This window comes from Chlamydotis macqueenii, chromosome 14 (assembly GCF_036417535.1).
Source record: "Chlamydotis macqueenii isolate bChlMac1 chromosome 14, bChlMac1.mat, whole genome shotgun sequence".
Lineage (NCBI taxonomy): Eukaryota > Metazoa > Chordata > Aves > Otidiformes > Otididae > Chlamydotis > Chlamydotis macqueenii.
In genome coordinates this window covers 3,277,993-3,294,936 of record NC_141569.1, presented here as the reverse complement: position 1 = coordinate 3,294,936, position 16,944 = coordinate 3,277,993, and the positions used below count along the sequence as shown (strand labels likewise).

At 63.6% G+C, this 16,944-nt stretch overlaps 3 protein-coding genes across 4 annotated transcripts; 2 read left to right on the top strand and 1 right to left on the bottom strand.

Moving 5' to 3' along the window:
- The first annotated feature begins 3,202 nt into the window (after nt 1–3,202).
- On the top strand, nt 3,203–4,347 carry LOC147598960 (SLC35A4 upstream open reading frame protein). Its single transcript, XM_086759185.1, has 3 exons — nt 3,203–3,260; nt 3,372–3,470; nt 3,656–4,347. The coding sequence occupies exons 1-3, from the start codon at nt 3,246–3,248 to the stop codon at nt 3,851–3,853; spliced, it is 312 nt and encodes a 103-aa protein (XP_086615311.1). The 5' UTR covers nt 3,203–3,245; the 3' UTR covers nt 3,854–4,347.
- Nucleotides 4,348–4,417: 70 nt separating this feature from the next.
- On the top strand, nt 4,418–5,905 carry SLC35A4 (solute carrier family 35 member A4). Its single transcript, XM_010117318.2, has one exon. The coding sequence runs from the start codon at nt 4,420–4,422 to the stop codon at nt 5,365–5,367; it is 948 nt and encodes a 315-aa protein (XP_010115620.2). The 5' UTR covers nt 4,418–4,419; the 3' UTR covers nt 5,368–5,905.
- Nucleotides 5,906–12,460: 6,555 nt separating this feature from the next.
- Nucleotides 12,461–15,823, bottom strand: CD14 (CD14 molecule). Of its 2 annotated transcripts, none has more exons than XM_010119930.2 (2): nt 15,659–15,823; nt 12,461–14,605 (listed from the first exon to the last, which is right to left on the bottom strand). In XM_010119930.2, the coding sequence occupies exon 2, from the start codon at nt 14,593–14,595 to the stop codon at nt 13,240–13,242; it is 1,356 nt and encodes a 451-aa protein (XP_010118232.2). In that variant the 5' UTR covers nt 14,596–14,605; nt 15,659–15,823; the 3' UTR covers nt 12,461–13,239. The 2 variants fall into 2 exon arrangements, with proteins under 2 accessions (XP_010118232.2, XP_086615115.1); XM_086758989.1 differs by lacking the exon at nt 15,659–15,823 and adding an exon at nt 15,533–15,633.
- Nucleotides 15,824–16,944: the final 1,121 nt, after the last annotated feature.

Here is a 16,944-nt window from a genome sequence, read left to right as displayed (position 1 = left end):
ACAAAATGAACAACGCACGATTTCTCACCACCCGATGTCCCAGTGACTGACACAGCCTGCCCTGAGCAGCGATCACGGAAACGAAACCGAGCAGCAAGGAAAGGAGTGAAAGGGAGCCAGCAAGGTACAGGGAACGCCGCCAGCGCGTGACAGCGAGAGACAAGATGGGAAAAAACTGATGGCCCCCACCATGGGCAACCCCCACTTATATATTGACGTTCATGGCATGGAACACTCTCTTTGGCCAGTTTGGGTCAGTTATTCTGTCTGTCTTTCTCCCAGCTTCCCGCATCTGCACGTTAGCGAGACTTGGAAAGCCCAAGGCGTCCTTGCTCTCATTAACAACTCCTATCATCAGTTTATCAACATTCTTCACATCCCAAATCCAAAACACACCGGCTACTGAGAGGAAAATTAACTCCATCCCTGCCAAAACCAGGGCAACTGCCAGCTCTAGCCTTCAGATAGTAACTTCAAGGTGTTAGGTTTAGGATGTCATTTTTGTTCTTTCCTCATCAGTTTTGTTCTGGCACTGGTGCTGCGGTCTGCAGCAAGGGCAGGGCCAAGCCAGGGCAGCCTGCTGCTCCCGTCACAGCTGAGCATCCCCCCAGGCCCGGCTGGTACGGCACAAAGCTGCTCAGGGCAGGCGCGCCCTGGCCAGCCGTGGCAGACGGGCACGCAGAGAGGACGCCCTGAGTCAGCTCTGTCCCCTGCAAAACAGCTGCTCTGACCACCCAGGAAAGGGCCCACACCCTGCCCATGAAAGGGAGAGGAGGAGGGGTTAATTCTTGTCTCTTTTTCCTGCTCTTGGTACCGCCCCTGGGCTGGGCACAGCCTCCTGAGGCTAGAGGCTGGTATCCCTGCCCTGAAATCAGCAGCAGGAGAGCCCGGGGGACTGCCTCACCTCTGCCACTGGGAAAGGACGGCTCGGTACTACGGCCTGGGGCCAGGGGGAGGGCGGGAGGGATCCTGAGCCACAGGACCAGGCGCCACAGTTGGGACCAAACACCGACACCAGCCACAGGAGCAGACCCTGTGAGCCAGGCCCACCCCAGCGCCCCAAGGCCAGGAGAGCAGGTGCAGAGGTGGGACCAGACACAGACTCAAGCCCTTAATATTTTGGTAGGGATCCCTGCACGGGAAACCGCCGCTACCTTTGCTCTAGGCTGCAGCTGCACACGTTCACTCCCACACACAGCTTCTCACTAACGCGTTCAGACAGCCATCCCTGCGCGCTGGGGCTCAGTTCCCCCCCAGGTACCAGGGAAAGCACACCCTCCGCCGAGGGCTGCCCCGTCTCCTGCGTGGGCTGTGGGGACAGCGCGCTCTTCCTGGCTAGCACTGTGAGGTGCTTCCACGAGAAGACCACTAAGCATTCGCTATTAACAGGCTCAAGCTGGTACCAGCCGCAGATAACCAGGCCCACAGCACAGTCACGGACTCAGGGGGGTCACTCACATCTGTTCAGGCACCAACAGCCGGCAGCTGACCCCGGCTGCTCCCCAGAGTGAAGCTCCTGGGGGAGCCCACCAGGAAGGGGCTCACCACGCCTCTCAGAGGGGCTCTTCCCCCATCAGGTGCCTGTATAAAACCCTGTCGTGTGCAACGGGCCCATCCCCAGTTACATGACCCCCAGCCAGAAGCCGTGCGGCGCCCTTCCCTCACCAGCTCCTGTGGACTCAGAACTGCCAGCCTGCAGCCTCTCATCAGTTCCACCTTCAGCCACAGCTGCGTAAAGCTTGTCACCCAGCTAGCTCTGAGCTACACAAGGCACAACGCCCCGAGGTACCGCGCACAGGGGCAGAGGAGGACTGGGGCTTCTATCACCTCCCTCTTCAGTTCAAGCGGCGGGAGCAAGAGGAAGGCAGCTGGGCCCAGCCTGCTCCTGTCCCTGTCACTGCGTGGCAGATGTGACGTTCCCACAGCACTCTCCACTTGCCAGAACCGTCCATGTGGGGCTGGCAGAACGCTGCTCCCACACCGTGCTGCAGCTTCTCCTCCACCAGCAGGCCACAAACCAAAGGCAGCAGCGTGCTGGCATCACCTCTTCCTTCCTCCCCAGGCCTCCTGCTCATCTGCTGCTGCTCCCTCCCCAGAGCCGAACACACAAACACGCCAGTGTCCAGGGCTCAGCCTAGCATCTGCCTTGGGCAGCACAGCTGCTGCAATAAAATTAAAAACATAAAACTTAGATTAATGGCCAAGCTAACTGCTGCTATAGGTACCCCTTCTACACCCCTATCCTTAACGGTTTGAAGCCAGAAAAATGTTAAAGATCCGTAATTCAAACGATGTGCCTGTCTGACCTGTCTAGAAGCAAGAAGCATAAAATGCTAGCTCCATCAAAAACCTGTGAAGAACTGCCTAGGTTTGCCAGACTACTGAAGGAACTGGGGCAAAGGCAATTCCGGCACAGGTTACCATGACCACTGCCCCACGAAGCCTCCACCCGAATTGTACCACTGACTCAAAAGGCGTTGACAAGTTAACAGCACTGAACACTGAATCAATTTACATGCCAGGCAAAGAGACTCTGACCAATCAGTTAATAAAATAACAATGCATATGTGTTAGAAAGTTGGCTATGTTAATGTTTTGTGTAGAAACAAGAGACAATTTGAAGCTTTAAGGCGGGACAGGCACCCATACCTGCACCCGTGTGCAATAAAAGGCAACACCTCCACTCTGGGTTTGGATGGCTCTTTGCACACCAGGTGACGGACCCAAGCTTTGGGATAACGCAGGGGCCGTTCCCTGCCCTGGCCCTGCAAGCTGCCCGGGAGACGTCCCCCTCTGCAACAGAAGCAGCCAAAGGGACCCCTGAGGACACGGGCCCACGCGTGCACCCACCCTGTGCTGAAGGCCCCGCAGCTGCCCCGGCCCACCGAGGCCCTTCCCCCCCACCAGCTCCTCCCTGAGCCCCCAGCCTCGGGGCCCTGCGCCGGGCCAGCAGCAGCCAGAGCTGCCCGCCCCAGGGCCCGGGAAGGCGGCTGGGCGCACGGGTGCTCTGAGGAGCGGCCCGTGAGCTCCCGCAGGACCGGTACCGGAGCTCCGCGCCCGCACCCGGAGCGGGGCCGGCCCTCAGGACGCAGACAGCGCCCGCCCCATCATGGCGACGCCCCGCCCCGCCCCTCCTCAAGATGGCGGAAAAGGCGGGGGGGGGGGTGCGTAGGCATCACGTGCCTCCCCGCGGCCCAATCAGCGGCGGGCGCGGCGCCTGCGCGGCGGGCAGCGCGTGCGCTAAGATGGCGGACGATAAGGTGAGCGGGGCGGCGCGGCGGGCAGGGCCGGGCCGGGGCTGAGGGGAGCCGGGCGGGTTCCCCGCTCCCGCTCCCCGCCGGGTGCCAGCCTTGCGTGTCTGTCCCCCCCAGGACCCGCTGCCCAAGCTGAAGGACCTCGCCTTCCTGAAGGACCAGCTGGAGAGCCTGCAGCGCCGGGTGGAGGACGAGGTGCACGCCGGCGTGGGGCAGGTAACGCGCTTCCCCCGCCGCTGCCGTGGCCCGTGTGCCGCGGGGCGGGCCCGCCGTCCGTCCTGAGGCGGCTTGGTTAAAAAAAAAAAAAAAAAAAATTAAAATTTCCCCGGGGAACGACCCCGGTCTGCGCTCCCGTGCGAGCCCGCCTGCCCGGAGGCCTGACCCTCGGCTCCTCTCCGCAGGATGGCTCGCTGCTGGCCTCGCCCTTCCTCAAAGGCTTCCTGGCGGGCTACCTGGTAGCCAAACTCCGCTTCTCGGCCGTCCTGGGCTTCCTGGCTGGGACCTGCACGGGGATTTACGCTGCTCAGAACTACGCCGTCCCCAACGTTGAGAAGACAGTCCGGGACTATTTCAGCTCACTGAAGAAAGGTCGGGACTAGCGAGGAGCCCTTTGCCGGCGGTGGCTGTACTCTCTAGTTAGCAGGTGCAGAAGATTCCTAGGGTTTTCAAAGGCATGTCACCTACACTGCTCTTTTCTACTGGAAAAGGGCTTTGCACCACGTCATTGCAAGACATCGTGGGTCTGGTTATGGGGTATTTATTAGAGTGTCGTGACAGCGATGGTTGCTCTGCTAATCCACTGTAGCTTAGATGCATCAGCAGCCAACGGTTTGCTAGCTGCCTTTCCCCCTCACCTCTCCGCATGCCCCTGCGGACGGAAAGGCTGCCAGGGACACGTCCTCATGCTCACCACCCATACGCCCTTTCGCCGAGCGCACGCTTTGCCTTAGGCACATGCTTTGTGTGGCCTCCTGAGGAGGCTTGTAGTTCTCTTCCCAACGAAAGGCAAAACCATTCTCACCCACTGCGTCAGAAATGTAGCATCCTGTTTGAATCAGGCTCATTAAACCATGGTATTTGATCTTTTCTTGAATGTTCTAGGGTGCGAGTCTGTCTGGCCTGTCTGCACTGATAGCAGCTCGCCCTCGCTGGCTACCGCCTGAAAATGGTGATGTTTGGTAACGCTGCTGGCCCTGCAAACCGGATGCTCCGGAGGGGGCTGTGGGGGCTGATGCTGATCTTGTCCGTAGCCATATATGGCTCTCACGCTCCCCTCCTGACGCTGTGCAAGGTGGACGGGATGATCCCCTTCAGCTCCGCGTCTGTCGTGGTTCTTGTCGAGCTGACAAAACTGCTGTTCTCCCTTCTGTTCCTGCTGACCTGGAACCGGGAGCTGCTGAGGGTCGCTGTGTCGTGGCGCCACGTTGCCCCCTTCGCGCTCTCCGCCCTGCTCTATGCTGCCAACAACAACCTGGTAGTTCACATGCAGCTCTTCATGGATCCCAGCACCTACCAGGTCCTGAGTAACTTGAAAATCGTCAGCACCGCGCTGCTCTACAGCCTCTTCCTGCGCCAAAGACTCAGCGCGCGCAAGTGGCTGGCTCTCTTCCTGCTGGTGGCCGCCGGGGTGAGCTACAGCTGCGGCGGCCTGCAGGACCCTGGCAGCCCCTCCGAGATGCGGCTGCACGTCACGCCGGTGGGCTTGTTGCTGCTCTCGGTGTACTGCCTGATATCGGGCTTGTCTGCTGTCTACACGGAAGCCATCCTGAAAAGCCAGGCGCTGCCTCTCAGCCTTCAGAACCTCTTCCTGTACTTCTTTGGGGTGCTGCTCAACTTGCTGGGCTACCTGTGGAGCCGCGCCGAGGGTGGTTTCCTGGAGGGCTTTTCCTCCTGGGTGCTGGTGATCGTGGTCAGCCAGGCCCTGAACGGCCTGATCATGTCCGTGGTCATGAAGCACAGCAGCAACATCACCAGGCTCTTCGTCATCTCCTGCTCTATCCTGGTCAACGCCCTCCTGTCCGTCAGCCTCTTCGACCTGCAGCTCACCCTCCTCTTCTTCGTTGCGGTCTCCTGCATCGGCCTCGCTGTTCACTTGTACTACGGGGTCAGGTAGCCGCTGCCTTCGCGCCCTGTGTGCACCAGCGCAGGAAGGAGTCATTCCTCAGGAGCCTTTCGTGCTTGGCTGGGGCTGGCGCGAGGAGCGCGGCGGTGCTCTGCCCGTCGCCCTGGTGTCTGCGGGGAGTCCTTGCTGTGCCTGTGGCCACTCCCGCGGCGGCGGGCTCTGTGCTGCACGACGGCCGCCAGGCCAGTCTGACACTTTCCACCCCTGTGGATGGTCCTTCCCTACGGCAGGGGGAGAGCCTCGCGCCGCACCCAGGGGCATCTCTCCCACCTCTCCCTGTGGTTTTGCAGCTGCCTCTTGCCCCAGCCCCTGGCTGAAGGGCTGCTCTCTCTGCGCCCCTCCCCAGTGATGGTGTCGCCGCTCCATGCAGAGCGGATGGGGAACGGGGGGATGCGGGAACCGCTTCCCCTGCTCCCCAAAGGGGGACAGGACCCAAATTTGTGCCGGTGCTGTGGCTAGTGAGTTCCTGGCAAGCAGGAGTCACCGCTGGCTCTCTGGCCGGGGTTATTAAAGCTGCGGTTTAACAGCCTGTGTTTGTCCTCCCTGCAGGAAGGCGTCTGTGTCGCTTGGCCGAGGTTTGGGGGCCAGGGCCGCGTCCGAGCCTGACCGCGCTCATCGCTGAAGGGGCACGTGCTTTATTCCACGGGCAGCAGCTCGGGGACCACCAGCCCTCCCACCGTGCCCACTCTGCTCCTGGTGCAGGGCTGTGCCCGAGCCCGTGCTCCTGCAGGCAGGTGCCCAGAGTAAGATTCTCCCTCTGGGGGCAGAGGCGTGGAGCGCTCCCCCTCTTCTACCAGCAAGCACCTTCCCCAGGGCCGGGTTTTCGCGGGGAGCAGCTCTCAGCAGCCCAGGCAGGCAGGACGGGAGGCGAGGCCTTGCCCCACGTAACTGTTCTACCTGGGGCTGGCCAGGCCCCTGCCATCGGGGCTGGTGGCTCGCTCCAGGGAGGGGGAGCTGAGGTGGCGGGGGTCCGCAGCCACCCCTGCCTGCCAGGGCGCCTGTCCCTGCTGCCCTGGGATGCTGGCTCTGGGCGTCTGAGTGCTGGCGTCGGCCGAGCCCAGCCGTCGGGCTTCCCGCAGCTGCTGGTTGCGCGCGGCGAGCTCCACCGCGTCCTGGAGCACTTCCTGCAGCAGCACCCGGTGCCGGCGCTCCAGGGCCTCCCGCTGCTCCTCTGCCAGCCGCCGCTGGTCCCGCAGCACCTGCGGGGACGCCTGGGCTGCCTGGCATGGCCCCGCAGCCTGGAGGTGCGTGCCGGCCCCCCCAGCCCACCTGCAGCAGGCGCTGCCTGCCCGCCTGCCTCTCCTGCCGGTGGCTCTGCAGCAGGGCTTCCAGGTCCCACTCCGCCGCCTCCCGCTCCCTCCGCGCTGCCTCCAGGCTCAGGCCCAGCCTGGCCGCCTCCTGTTGCCAGCGAGCTGTGTCCCACTGCAGGGACAGGGAGGAGAACGGGGCAGCGTGTCTCGGCTCCCTGGGGCTGCCCCGCGCCAGCAGAGCGGAGCCTGGAGCCCACGGTGATGGGCTCTCTTCCCACACCTACCTCCGTGTTCGCCTCCTCGCCTGGCGCTGCCCCATTCCCGAGCTCCTGCTGGAGGAGCAGGCAGTGCCGAGAGTGCAGCCGCTGCCTCTGCGCCTTGGCCAGGGCGTACTGGACCTCCAGGGACGGGCACGGCTGGTGCTGGCTCCCTGCCTGGCAGAGAGCAGAGCCGGCTCTGCCGCCTGGGGACCCCGTGCTGCGGGCCCCGGGCCTTCCCGCTGCCCGGGAGCAGCAAGGAGGGACCTGGGGGGGGGTCCCGCTCACCGTGTCACTCCCGATCAGCGGCCGTGGCTGTGGCGCTTCGCTCAGAGAGAGCTCCTCCAGTGAGCCCTGTCCTGCGCTCCCGGGGGCTCCGCTGTCCCCTGTCTGGCAGCTCCCGCTGGCACCCGCTCCTGCATGGGGACAGGGAAGGAGAACGAGCCTGCCGTGGTGAGGCTGAAGAGCGCAGTTTAAACGAACAGCTGAGGCCGTTCCCCTCTTCCAGCCCCCGAGCGGCGCCGTTTCTCACCCCGTGAAGCGATGCTCCGTGCCCACATCTCTGCCACCCAGGCATGGGGCGCGTGCCTGTCCCCACCCTCCAGACCTGCTGGCTCCAGGCTGGCACCGGCATCTGTTTGGGTCCCAGGCTGCTGGCCGGGCGCTGTATTCCCTGCGGAGACCCAGTCCTGTGGGAGCAGGAGGAGACTTAGGGGACACAGCCAGGATTCAGGGCTTCTCCTGAGCCCGGGTTGTCCCTGGATGCAGCGGCCGTGGCCCCACCTGTGCCCACCTTGGTGCTGGGCCAGCACATCTGGCTTGTCCTGAGCACCTCGCCCGCTGCCTGCTGCTTCTCCCACCTTTGGCTCTTCAGCACCTGGGAAAAGGGTTGGGGGGGGTCTGGGCTGGGGTGCTGGAGACCTCAAGACGTGGCCCAGCTCCGGGGACCCACCCTGCCATCTCGCCCCCTCCAGGCACGCACACCCCAGGCCCTGCCCTCCGTGCTGGACGAGGGTCTTGACACCAGGATGGAGCCCAGGCCTCATCTGACCCACGGGGACGGGCGCCATCCTGGTCCTGCCTGGTGGCCAGGGCTGCCTCCCCACCTGCAGCTCCCGCAGGGCTCTCCGCAGCCGCGCCACAGCCGTCTTCTGCTCGGGGATGCCCGCTCCGGCCAGCAGCTCCGCCCGCAGCCCTCGGATCTCCCCTCGCCGCGCCGCGAGCTCTTGCGCGGGGTCCCAGAGCGTGGCCGAGATCGTCTTGGCCAGCCCCTTCACCCGCTCGGCCAGCGCCAGGGCCGCCCGGATCTCCTCTGCGGAGGTGTCTGGGAGAGCAGCACGCCCTGGGCGGGGGCCGCGGGGGTCCACCCGCACCGGGACATCCCGGTGGCCACGGCATCGGGGACGAGCGGAGCCAGCGTCTGGCTTCCAGTGACTGCGGGTGTCCCCGGGCAGCAGCCGGGCACCAAGTGCTGGGCATGAGGCGGGATGGGGGGAAGAGCTCAGAGAAGGGGCACCCCGAAACGGCGTCCCAGTGCCGGGGGCTACCTGGCAGCGTCACGCAGAGAAGCAGGAACGTCAGGCTGTTCCCCTCCAGCAGCCGCTCCATGATCCAGGGCAGGCAGCTGGCGTCAGGCGGGGGGTGGCTGGTGGCCGGTGCCCTGCGTGTGGGGCGAGAGGCACCCCCGGGAGAGGGATGGGGCTGGGACCCACTCACCAGGCAGGCTGAGCCCCGGCCCACAGGAGCCCAAGGGTGGGCTGGCCACGCTGGGAGCAAATCCGTGTCCCCGGGGGGTGGTGGCACGCCCTGACCCCACAGCAGGCACTGCGGGGGTGCCAGAGAGGGGACGCGGCTCAGCCCCAGCGCAGAGCCACAGCTCCGCTACGTACGGCGTGGGGCAGGGCCCCGTGGCAGCGGGGGACGCCAGGATCCTGAGGGCCGAGCGCTGGCGCCTGCCGCCCTCCAGCTCCCGCTCCACCGTGAGAGTGAAGAGGCTGCCGGCACTACGGAGAGGCCAGCGCGGGAGTGGGGCTGGAGCCAGCCCCGGCACCCCGTGGCCCAGTCCTTCCCGATCCTGCGGGATATCTGCCAAATTCCTCACCCCTGCGTGGCCAAGCACCCGTCTGCGGAGGGCTGCTGTGCACACCCCTGGAACAGTGCCGAGATGGCACCCAGCCCCTCGGCGCAGACGCTGATGGCAGCCTGGGCATCCAGCACGGCGATTTCCGTTGCGTCCTCCACCATCCTGGAAGCAGAGGGAGACAAGAACGAGCAAGGAGGGCCACGTCCGCTCACCCCCTGCACGCCCGGGCTCCCCGAGGGGAGCACCGTGATCCCTGACCAGCCACGCGCTCCGTGTTGGGGTCCCAGCCCCCCAGCAGTGCCTGCCCGACCACGGGGCACCAGGTACCTACAGGCCCAGGGGTGCGACATCCATCGCTTGCAGGGCCCGACCGTCAGGACGGAGCAGGTCCCAGGCTTTGTCGTGCGCGCAGACCTGGAATGGGGCTGCATTAGGCGGGGGATGGAAAGAGGGGCTGCTGGCGCCCCGCGCTCCCCGAGACCCCAGGTTGCCTGCGGCCGTGCGCAGGTAAGGGCTGAGAAGGGAGAGGTTTGGGGGTCACTCCCAGGTTTTCCAGCCGCAGGGAAGGGCAGAGCCCGGGAACGCCCCAGCCCCGTGTAGAGCTTGGCAGGTCCCCGGCAGCCGCCCGGAGCCAAAGGGCAGGGCCTGGCCTGGTGGCGGGAGCTGGCACCGCTCCCGTGCCAGCCAAGGACGCGCTGGAGGGGCCTTCAGGCCTCAGGGGGGGCAGGAAAACCCAGCCACGCCATGGGCAGGAAGGTGTTAGAGGGCTCCCCCGTTCCCACCGTGCTGCTGGGGCCTGGGAGACGCCCGCAGGCAGCCCGGCCCTCCTGTGCCTGGGAAGTCCTGCAAACTGCTGAGAAAACTTGAGATTGGAAGGTCTCCAGCCCCCGGTCGCGCTCTGGCACAGGGAACCGGGCGCCAGCACCAGGGCAATATGTGTCCTTCGGTGCAGTGGGTTCCGGCCGGTGGCGCGGGGGAATGGGACCCCCACCCCAGAGCATCCTGGCCGGCCCAGCTCCTGCCCTACCTGGACCAGGCTGACAGTTTGCCGGCTCTGTGCGTGCCCCCCCAAGGCCTCCAGTTCTTGGAAGACTGCGTCAATCACCTGGGGACAAGCTGGTCAAGCCATGGCTGGGTCTCTCGCTGTCACCTCTCTGCCGCCACGCGCCGTGCCCTCACCTGCCAGGCTATGCTCTGGAAGGGCAGCTGGGTCCCAGCGCCACGGGGGTCCCACAGCAGCAGGGACACGCTGTAGCCAAGGGGAACCAGGGCCAGCTGCGGTCTTGCCAACTCCAGGACCTTCTCCTGGTAGGAGAGACGGAGCCAGCGGAGCAGGGATGGCGCGGCGCAGCACGGACAGCGTAGTGCAGATGGCCCAGCGTTGGCGTGGAGGGGACAGTGCGTCATGAGTGGTGTGGCACGGGTAGCATGGCACAGGTGGCCCAGTATGGATGGCACGGTGTCAGGGAAACAGGGAAATGGTGAGAAACACCAGCAGAGCCACACGCAGGAGCAAGCCCCAGCACTGCCTGCACCACCTGAGGAGCTGGCAGCGGTGGCCGGTGCCTTCGGGACCACAGCTGGGTGCCCCGTGTCCCTGGCTCAGCCGGCTGGGGACAGGGGTGCAGAAGAAGGACCTGGTGCCCCAATACCTGTCCTGCATCCAAGTGGAAAACGCCATCAACAGTCAAGCAGCTGTCCTGGCATGAGGGAGGGAGGGTGATAATGTTCAGCTTTTCATCCCAGTATGACCAGTGCAGGGTAAAGAAGGGACTGGGCACATTGGGATGGCGAGGATGACATGGAGAGCCTGGCACAGGCAGGGTGGGGGGAGACCCCCTCCCTTGCCCTGCTATCCCCAGGAACCCCCCACAAGAGCGGGGCCATGAGGGGTGTAGGGCAGGGTCAACCCAAAACCTCAGCACCCGTCTGCGTCCCGAGCGTGACAGGTGGCTGGAACAGGGTCCCTGCTCCTGCCAGTTCCCTGGGGACCCTCGTCCCCTTGGTGCCCGTGTCCCTGCCCCTCTCACCTGGAGCTCCTTCCCAGCGAAGAGAAGCTGCAGGGGGTCTTCGCTGCTGGCCGCGCAGCTTTCCCCCGGCCCTGAGAACACAGAGCGTGGGGTGGTGCAGGGGGTCGTCCCCAACCGCCCCACCTCTGTCCCCCCCACAGGCTGAGGCCGGGTTCCAGGGCGTCACATTGTCCCCGAGCCCTCCCCGCTGTGACCATGGTGGTGGGGAGGACGCCCCCTCCCCATTACCGCCACCCAGGCAGCCCCACCAGCAGTCCCAGTGCCACCACGGCTGTGGCTGCCGCCCTCGCCTGGTTCCCTGGCGCGGGGGTTCAGGCTGAAGGCGCTGGGACGCTGCAGGAGCCCCCAGCCCCAGCCCCACCTGCTGCCTGGTGGAGTCCCACGGCTGCTCGTACGGAGACGTCGTGCTTGGCCTGCCGGGACACAGGGCAGAGAGGGGGTGAGATGGGTCCTGTCCCGTGCACCCAGAACCTGCCAGGAGCTGGATGAGCCCCCGGGGAGCGGGGCACCGCCTGGCCATGTTCCACCGAAGGCAGGGGACAGGTCCCTCAAACCGCCCCACCATGTCCCCCGCGATGGCACTCACCGCTCCAGTGTCCATGGCCTCGAGCTGCTGTTTCGGACAGGGCGAGGGATGGGGTTACACGGGGAGATCGCGTTCCCCTGCATTATTTACGGGTGCGGGCAGCGCCCGGCAGGGACTGAGCCCAGCCTGGAGGCACCAAGCCCAGCCCAGAGGCACCACGTGCCGGAGGCTGAGCCCCATGGGGCAAGGAGTCCGCAGGGCCACGGGAGGCAAGGGGTGCCTGGAGCCACTCAAGCCATCGGCGTGCTCCTGCGCCAACTTTGCAAGCTGGAAACAGGAGGTGAGGGACCTTGGGCTGTCATGAAGGTTTTCTCGACACAGGATGCAACCACAAACCACAGAATCGCATTTATTGGAGACCAGTCACACCCAGAAAGCACAAAAGGAAATGGTGAAGCTCAGCTTCTGTGTGGCCTGTGGGATCACACTGTGGGAGCAGGAGAGAGGTCCAAGGACAGCGCCTGCCCCTCGCATCTGGACAGGACCAGGCACAACAGGGAGATGCACACGCATCCCTCCGTCTGCCACCATTCTCCCTGTACAATCAGATTCCAACGCTGCTCCTGCCTCCCTGGGCCCCTCCCTGCCCAAATATCTTCAGGCGTGAGGGTGATGCTGGGCTGGACATGAGCCACCACCGCACACGGAGCAAGCAGCGCCTGGGAGCATCGGGAGCAGAGCAAGGGGTGTGGTTGTGCCTCACGAGGGTGCAGGGCTTGGCCAGAGGAGTGCTGCTTGCCTACACCCAGCCCCCTTCTCCCACGTCCCCATCTTCCACGCTGTGCCTTCCCCAGCCGCCCAGCGCGATCCTCCCTTTAACCCTTCCCCTACGCGTTGCCCCGGTCTCCCTCAGCCACAAACCCAGAACGATCCCGTAGTCAATTTGCTCTTTTTTATTCCTGAATAACCCAGAATAAACCCATTTTTTTTTCAGTTAAAAAGTTTGTGGTTGAACCTCTTTGAGGTCACTTGAGGGGCTTGTCCACCAGTGCCCTGCAAGCTCAGGTTGGTCGCTGTCTGTTACCTCCTGCTCACCAGCATTTGTGTCTAGAGGCATTTAACTCATTAATTTTCCTGTCTTTTCTGGGTTTTTCTCTTACACTGAACAGCAGTGAAGCAGACATCCTCACAAAGCGGACATCCCCCCAGCCACGGCGCAGCCAGAGTCCCAGGAGAGGAGAGGTGGAGGATCAGCGGAGCGGCCGCGGAGGCTGCAGGGCCGACTGAGTTGGGGGTCACAGGGGGAGGGGGGGGGCTCTGGGAGGGGATCCCCACACCCCCGCGAGGCTTGGGGCACCTCAACGCTGCTGCAGTGGTGGAGACAGGATGGAGCTGCACTCCAGGTGATATCACAGGGCACACGTCCGGGACCTGGGGAGTCAGAGTTGGCCATAGGGAAACCTCCCGGGGAGGTGCAGCCCGCGGACAAGCGGCTTCACTTGGAGGGTTTCCCTAAAACTTGGATAGGCAAAACCGCAGCCACCGTGGGATCATGCTGGGGACAGTCCTGCTCCAGACAGGAGCCTGGGCTGGGGACACCGAGACCCCTCACCAGCAGCCGGGATCCTGTGAGCCTTCCCACATCGCTCCTGGCCCTGCAGCCCCGGGGGCCGAGCCCCGGCGGGGAAGCACCGGTGGGAACGCCGACACATGCCCCTCATGCCCTGCGGCAGGGCCGGACCAGACCGGGCCTGGATCTGGCCAGGCAGACAGCGCCGGCCACACCGAGCAGGACCAGGCCGACACAGACAGGGGCAATCACGGCAGCAGGACGGCACTGCAGCACCGAGAGCGGCACATCCTTCACCCGCCGGCCCTGGTAGTGAGGCGGCGACTCACACGTGTAGTCCTGCGGCCAGCCCTGCCCGAGGTGCCCCGCGCTCGCCAGCGCCTGCAGCCCCCCGGCCCCAGAGCACGAGCAGTCGTAGGGGTTGCCAGCCGCAGCCACATCCCGCAGGCGCCGCAGCAGCTTCACCTCGTCCCATGGCAGCTCTGTGATGGAGTTGTTGTCTAGGTGGAGGGTGTCCAGCATGGGGTAACTGGTGACGGAGGGGACAGCCTGCAGCATGTTCTGGTTCAGGAAGAGCTTCTTCAGGGAGCCGAGGGAGATGTCTACAGCACGGAGGCGGTTGCAGCTCACGTCCAGCACTTCCAGGTTGGGAGGCAGAGGTGCGAGGACTTTATCCAAGCCAGTGTCAGACAAGTTAAAAATTCGGAGGGACACTGGCCACTGGCAGGAGGAGAACGGCTTTGCCCTGAGCTTGTTCTGGCTGAGATCTAGATGCTGGAGCTCACGCAGCGGCTGCACGCTTTCGCACACGCTGTGGTAGGATGTCAGGCTGTTGTGCCGCAGACTCAGCACCTGGAGGTGGGGGAAAGCCCCCTCGCAGAAGGCGCCCATCAAGCTCTGCTCCCCAAGGCTGTTTCGTGCCACGTCCAGGGAGCGCAGGGCTCCGAACACCATCCCGACGCCACAGGGCAGGCTGGTGACGTGGGAGCCAGTGACAGCCAGCTCCTCCAGCACCTTGAGCCAGCTGCTCAGCTTGGAGAGGTCCTGCTCACGGCCCGTCAGCGGGGCGGACGTCACGTTGTGGAAGCGCAGGGACAATACGGGCAAGTCCTTGCCAGCCATTTCATCCCAGTCGCCTCTGCCCTGGAAAACGCAGTTCTCAAACACCAGCTCCTGCACCTGAGTGTAGGAGAAGAACTTCAGGACTCGGGCGAGGAGTATCTCAGGCACCAGGAGATCACCAAAAATTATTTTCCTGATGACGAGGGAGCCCAGCATTTCAATGGCGGAGGGGTCCAGGTCGCTGATGGGGAAGGCTATGTACCTCTCCAGCTCTCCTCCCCGAAACTCCACGACAGAGGCTGGGAGGCACTGGATGATGCTGCTTAGGCTCTCCTGGGACAGATTGTAGCACACACAGTGCTCCTCAGTGCGATTGAAGAAACAGCTGCGTTGTGCCTCCACCAGCCCCAGACCCAGGAGGAGGAGAACAGCCGCATTCATGGCGAACAACCTGGAAACGAGGAGAGCAACACTGAAAGGCAGCGCTTGTGGCAGCTGAGGGGCCCACTGGGATCCAGCCCACAGGAAGGCTGCCTTGGGCAGGTTCGGCCCTGGAGAGCCGCCCCTCGGGACACAGCGCTGCCCTCATCGCTCCTGCCCGACGGCCCGTCGCCTGGGTCCAGCATGCCCATCAGCCTGGTTACTCAGCCGTGACTCAGGGCAAAACTCAAATCACCAGCGAAACACCCAGGAACGACACCTGTGCCACCCGCTCGCCGCGGGGACTCAGTGGCGCCGGTCTCACCCCACTCCACAAGCAGGGTTTCAGCAAGGCAGAGCGGCTCCTCCCGAGGAAGCAGGTGCCGGGCTTTGCGCTTCCCTGCCTGGGCCGCCATGCTGCAGAGATTCCCATAGCTAAGCAAAGAGGAAATCCTACAGATCCGGAGAAACTAGAAACGCTGAGTTAGGGAGAGTGAAGCTAGATACAACAGCCTGACCGCAGGACGGGAGAGTCACCGCTCTGTGTGTTTCTCTGCATGGTGCACTCTGATCTGGGGCAGGAAATTGCAACAGAGAGCTTCATATTTTCCTTTTTTCTCATCCAGCAATGTGATTTATGACCAGCTGCCGAGGGGATGGTAGAAAATAATTTCTGTGGGTCTGCACGCATTCCTGTCAGCGCCAAGTATCACTGCGCTGGCCAGCTGACCAGAGAGTCTTATCAACAGACTGCAAAAAAGCAGCAAGCCAAGATTAAAGGCTCCTAAGAATGTGCTGACCCAGCTCTGTCCGAGCACTCAGAGGCGGTGAGGAGTCTCTGGGGGTCTCCAGTCCAACCTCCCGCTCCCAGCAGGTCTGTTGCCAGCACTGGCCCTGATCAGCCACAGCTTTTTTCTGGCCAAGTCTCAAAATCCTCTGAGGACGGAGCTCTCCCTACCTCTCCGTGCCGTCGCGGGGCTGTGCCACCCTCCTGGGGAGATGCTCTCCTCCAGCACTTGTGCGAAGTCCCCCTCGCTGTCGGGGAGAAAGCGCGGAGCGGGAGTGCGTTTGTCCAGTGACTCACCGGCCAGCTCACACCGAAAAGTTTCCTTGCCCCACCGCTGCTTCCTCTAGCTGCTGCCAAACCCAGGGTGTAAGTGCCAGAGGCTCCGCAAGAGCTCAGCTCCCTCCTGCGCCCTGCCTCTGCAGGTGCCTTCTGGCTGCCGTCGGCCCTTCTGCAGCCCGTCCTGTCTGCACGTAGACCTGCGCGATCAGGGCTGGCGGGGACCTGAGGGCAGGTTCCCAGGCGCAGCCCTTGCTCCCGCTTGTGCGACTTCCTGAGCAGCACGAGGCCACGGGAAGCAACGCACTATGCAGAAAACGCCCAGGCCACTTCTGCTTTGCTCCCCTGCAGCGAGGGGCTCTGGGCAGCTGCGAGCTGGGCTGTTGGTGTAGGTGGCAATGCTGCTCGCTTTCCTAGGAAGGATCGGGGAAGAGAGTGCGGCAAAGGCACCCCAAACGTAGCCTCAGGACAGCCCAAACACACCATTGCTCCCAGATGCTCTGCGCTTGCTGTGCCGCTGCAGGAGGCGATGCAGAAGGGTACGGGACTGTCACACCCGGCATCCAGACCATCGCCGGATGCCTGTGTCCCACGAAGGACGGGGACGGGACAAATTCCCATCCACTGCGCACGCAGCCCAGTGCTGTGAAGGGTGCTTCTTCAGCCAAGGTTGCCTTCCTCGGCAAGGAACTCGCATCACTCGCCGCGTGCTCCCTCAGCAGCTCGTGGCTGTTAACGCTCCCCATCAGCAAGCAGAGACCACCAGGCATTTGGAAAAATCCGTCAGGGATTTTTTCTTCCCCAGGGATTTCTCTGCCTATCTTGGATTTCAGGGTTTCAGAAAGGCAACCAAACCACACGGCTAGAAGGTGCAATCCCCGTTTGTTGTTAACGCAAGCACCGCAGAGACACTATCAGCATGACAACGCCAGGACAGCCTGTCCCACACGCCCTGGCACTCTGCTGCTGGCTGGCCGAAGGGAAGGCCTCCTTTTGGTCATTATATCTACTGCAGCTCTACTCTTGCTCCTGGCATCTGAGGCAGAGCTCTGCAATTCCTTGCGCAGAGGGGTTCAGCAATTCCATTGTTCCTCTCCAGTCTCAGGTGACGTGAAACCGCTCCTGTGTGCATGCTTTCTCACTTCTCCCTGCTGCTCCAAGTGAAGTCAGCAGCTCTGACTGGGCCTGGTACCTTCTAGGTGCCCATCTCTGTCCACCACCTGCAAATGCCCACAAATGGGATTTTTTTGGGGCGGGGAGGAAATGAGCTCTTCTACCTCCCCAGTGACCAGCCCACTTCAAAGACA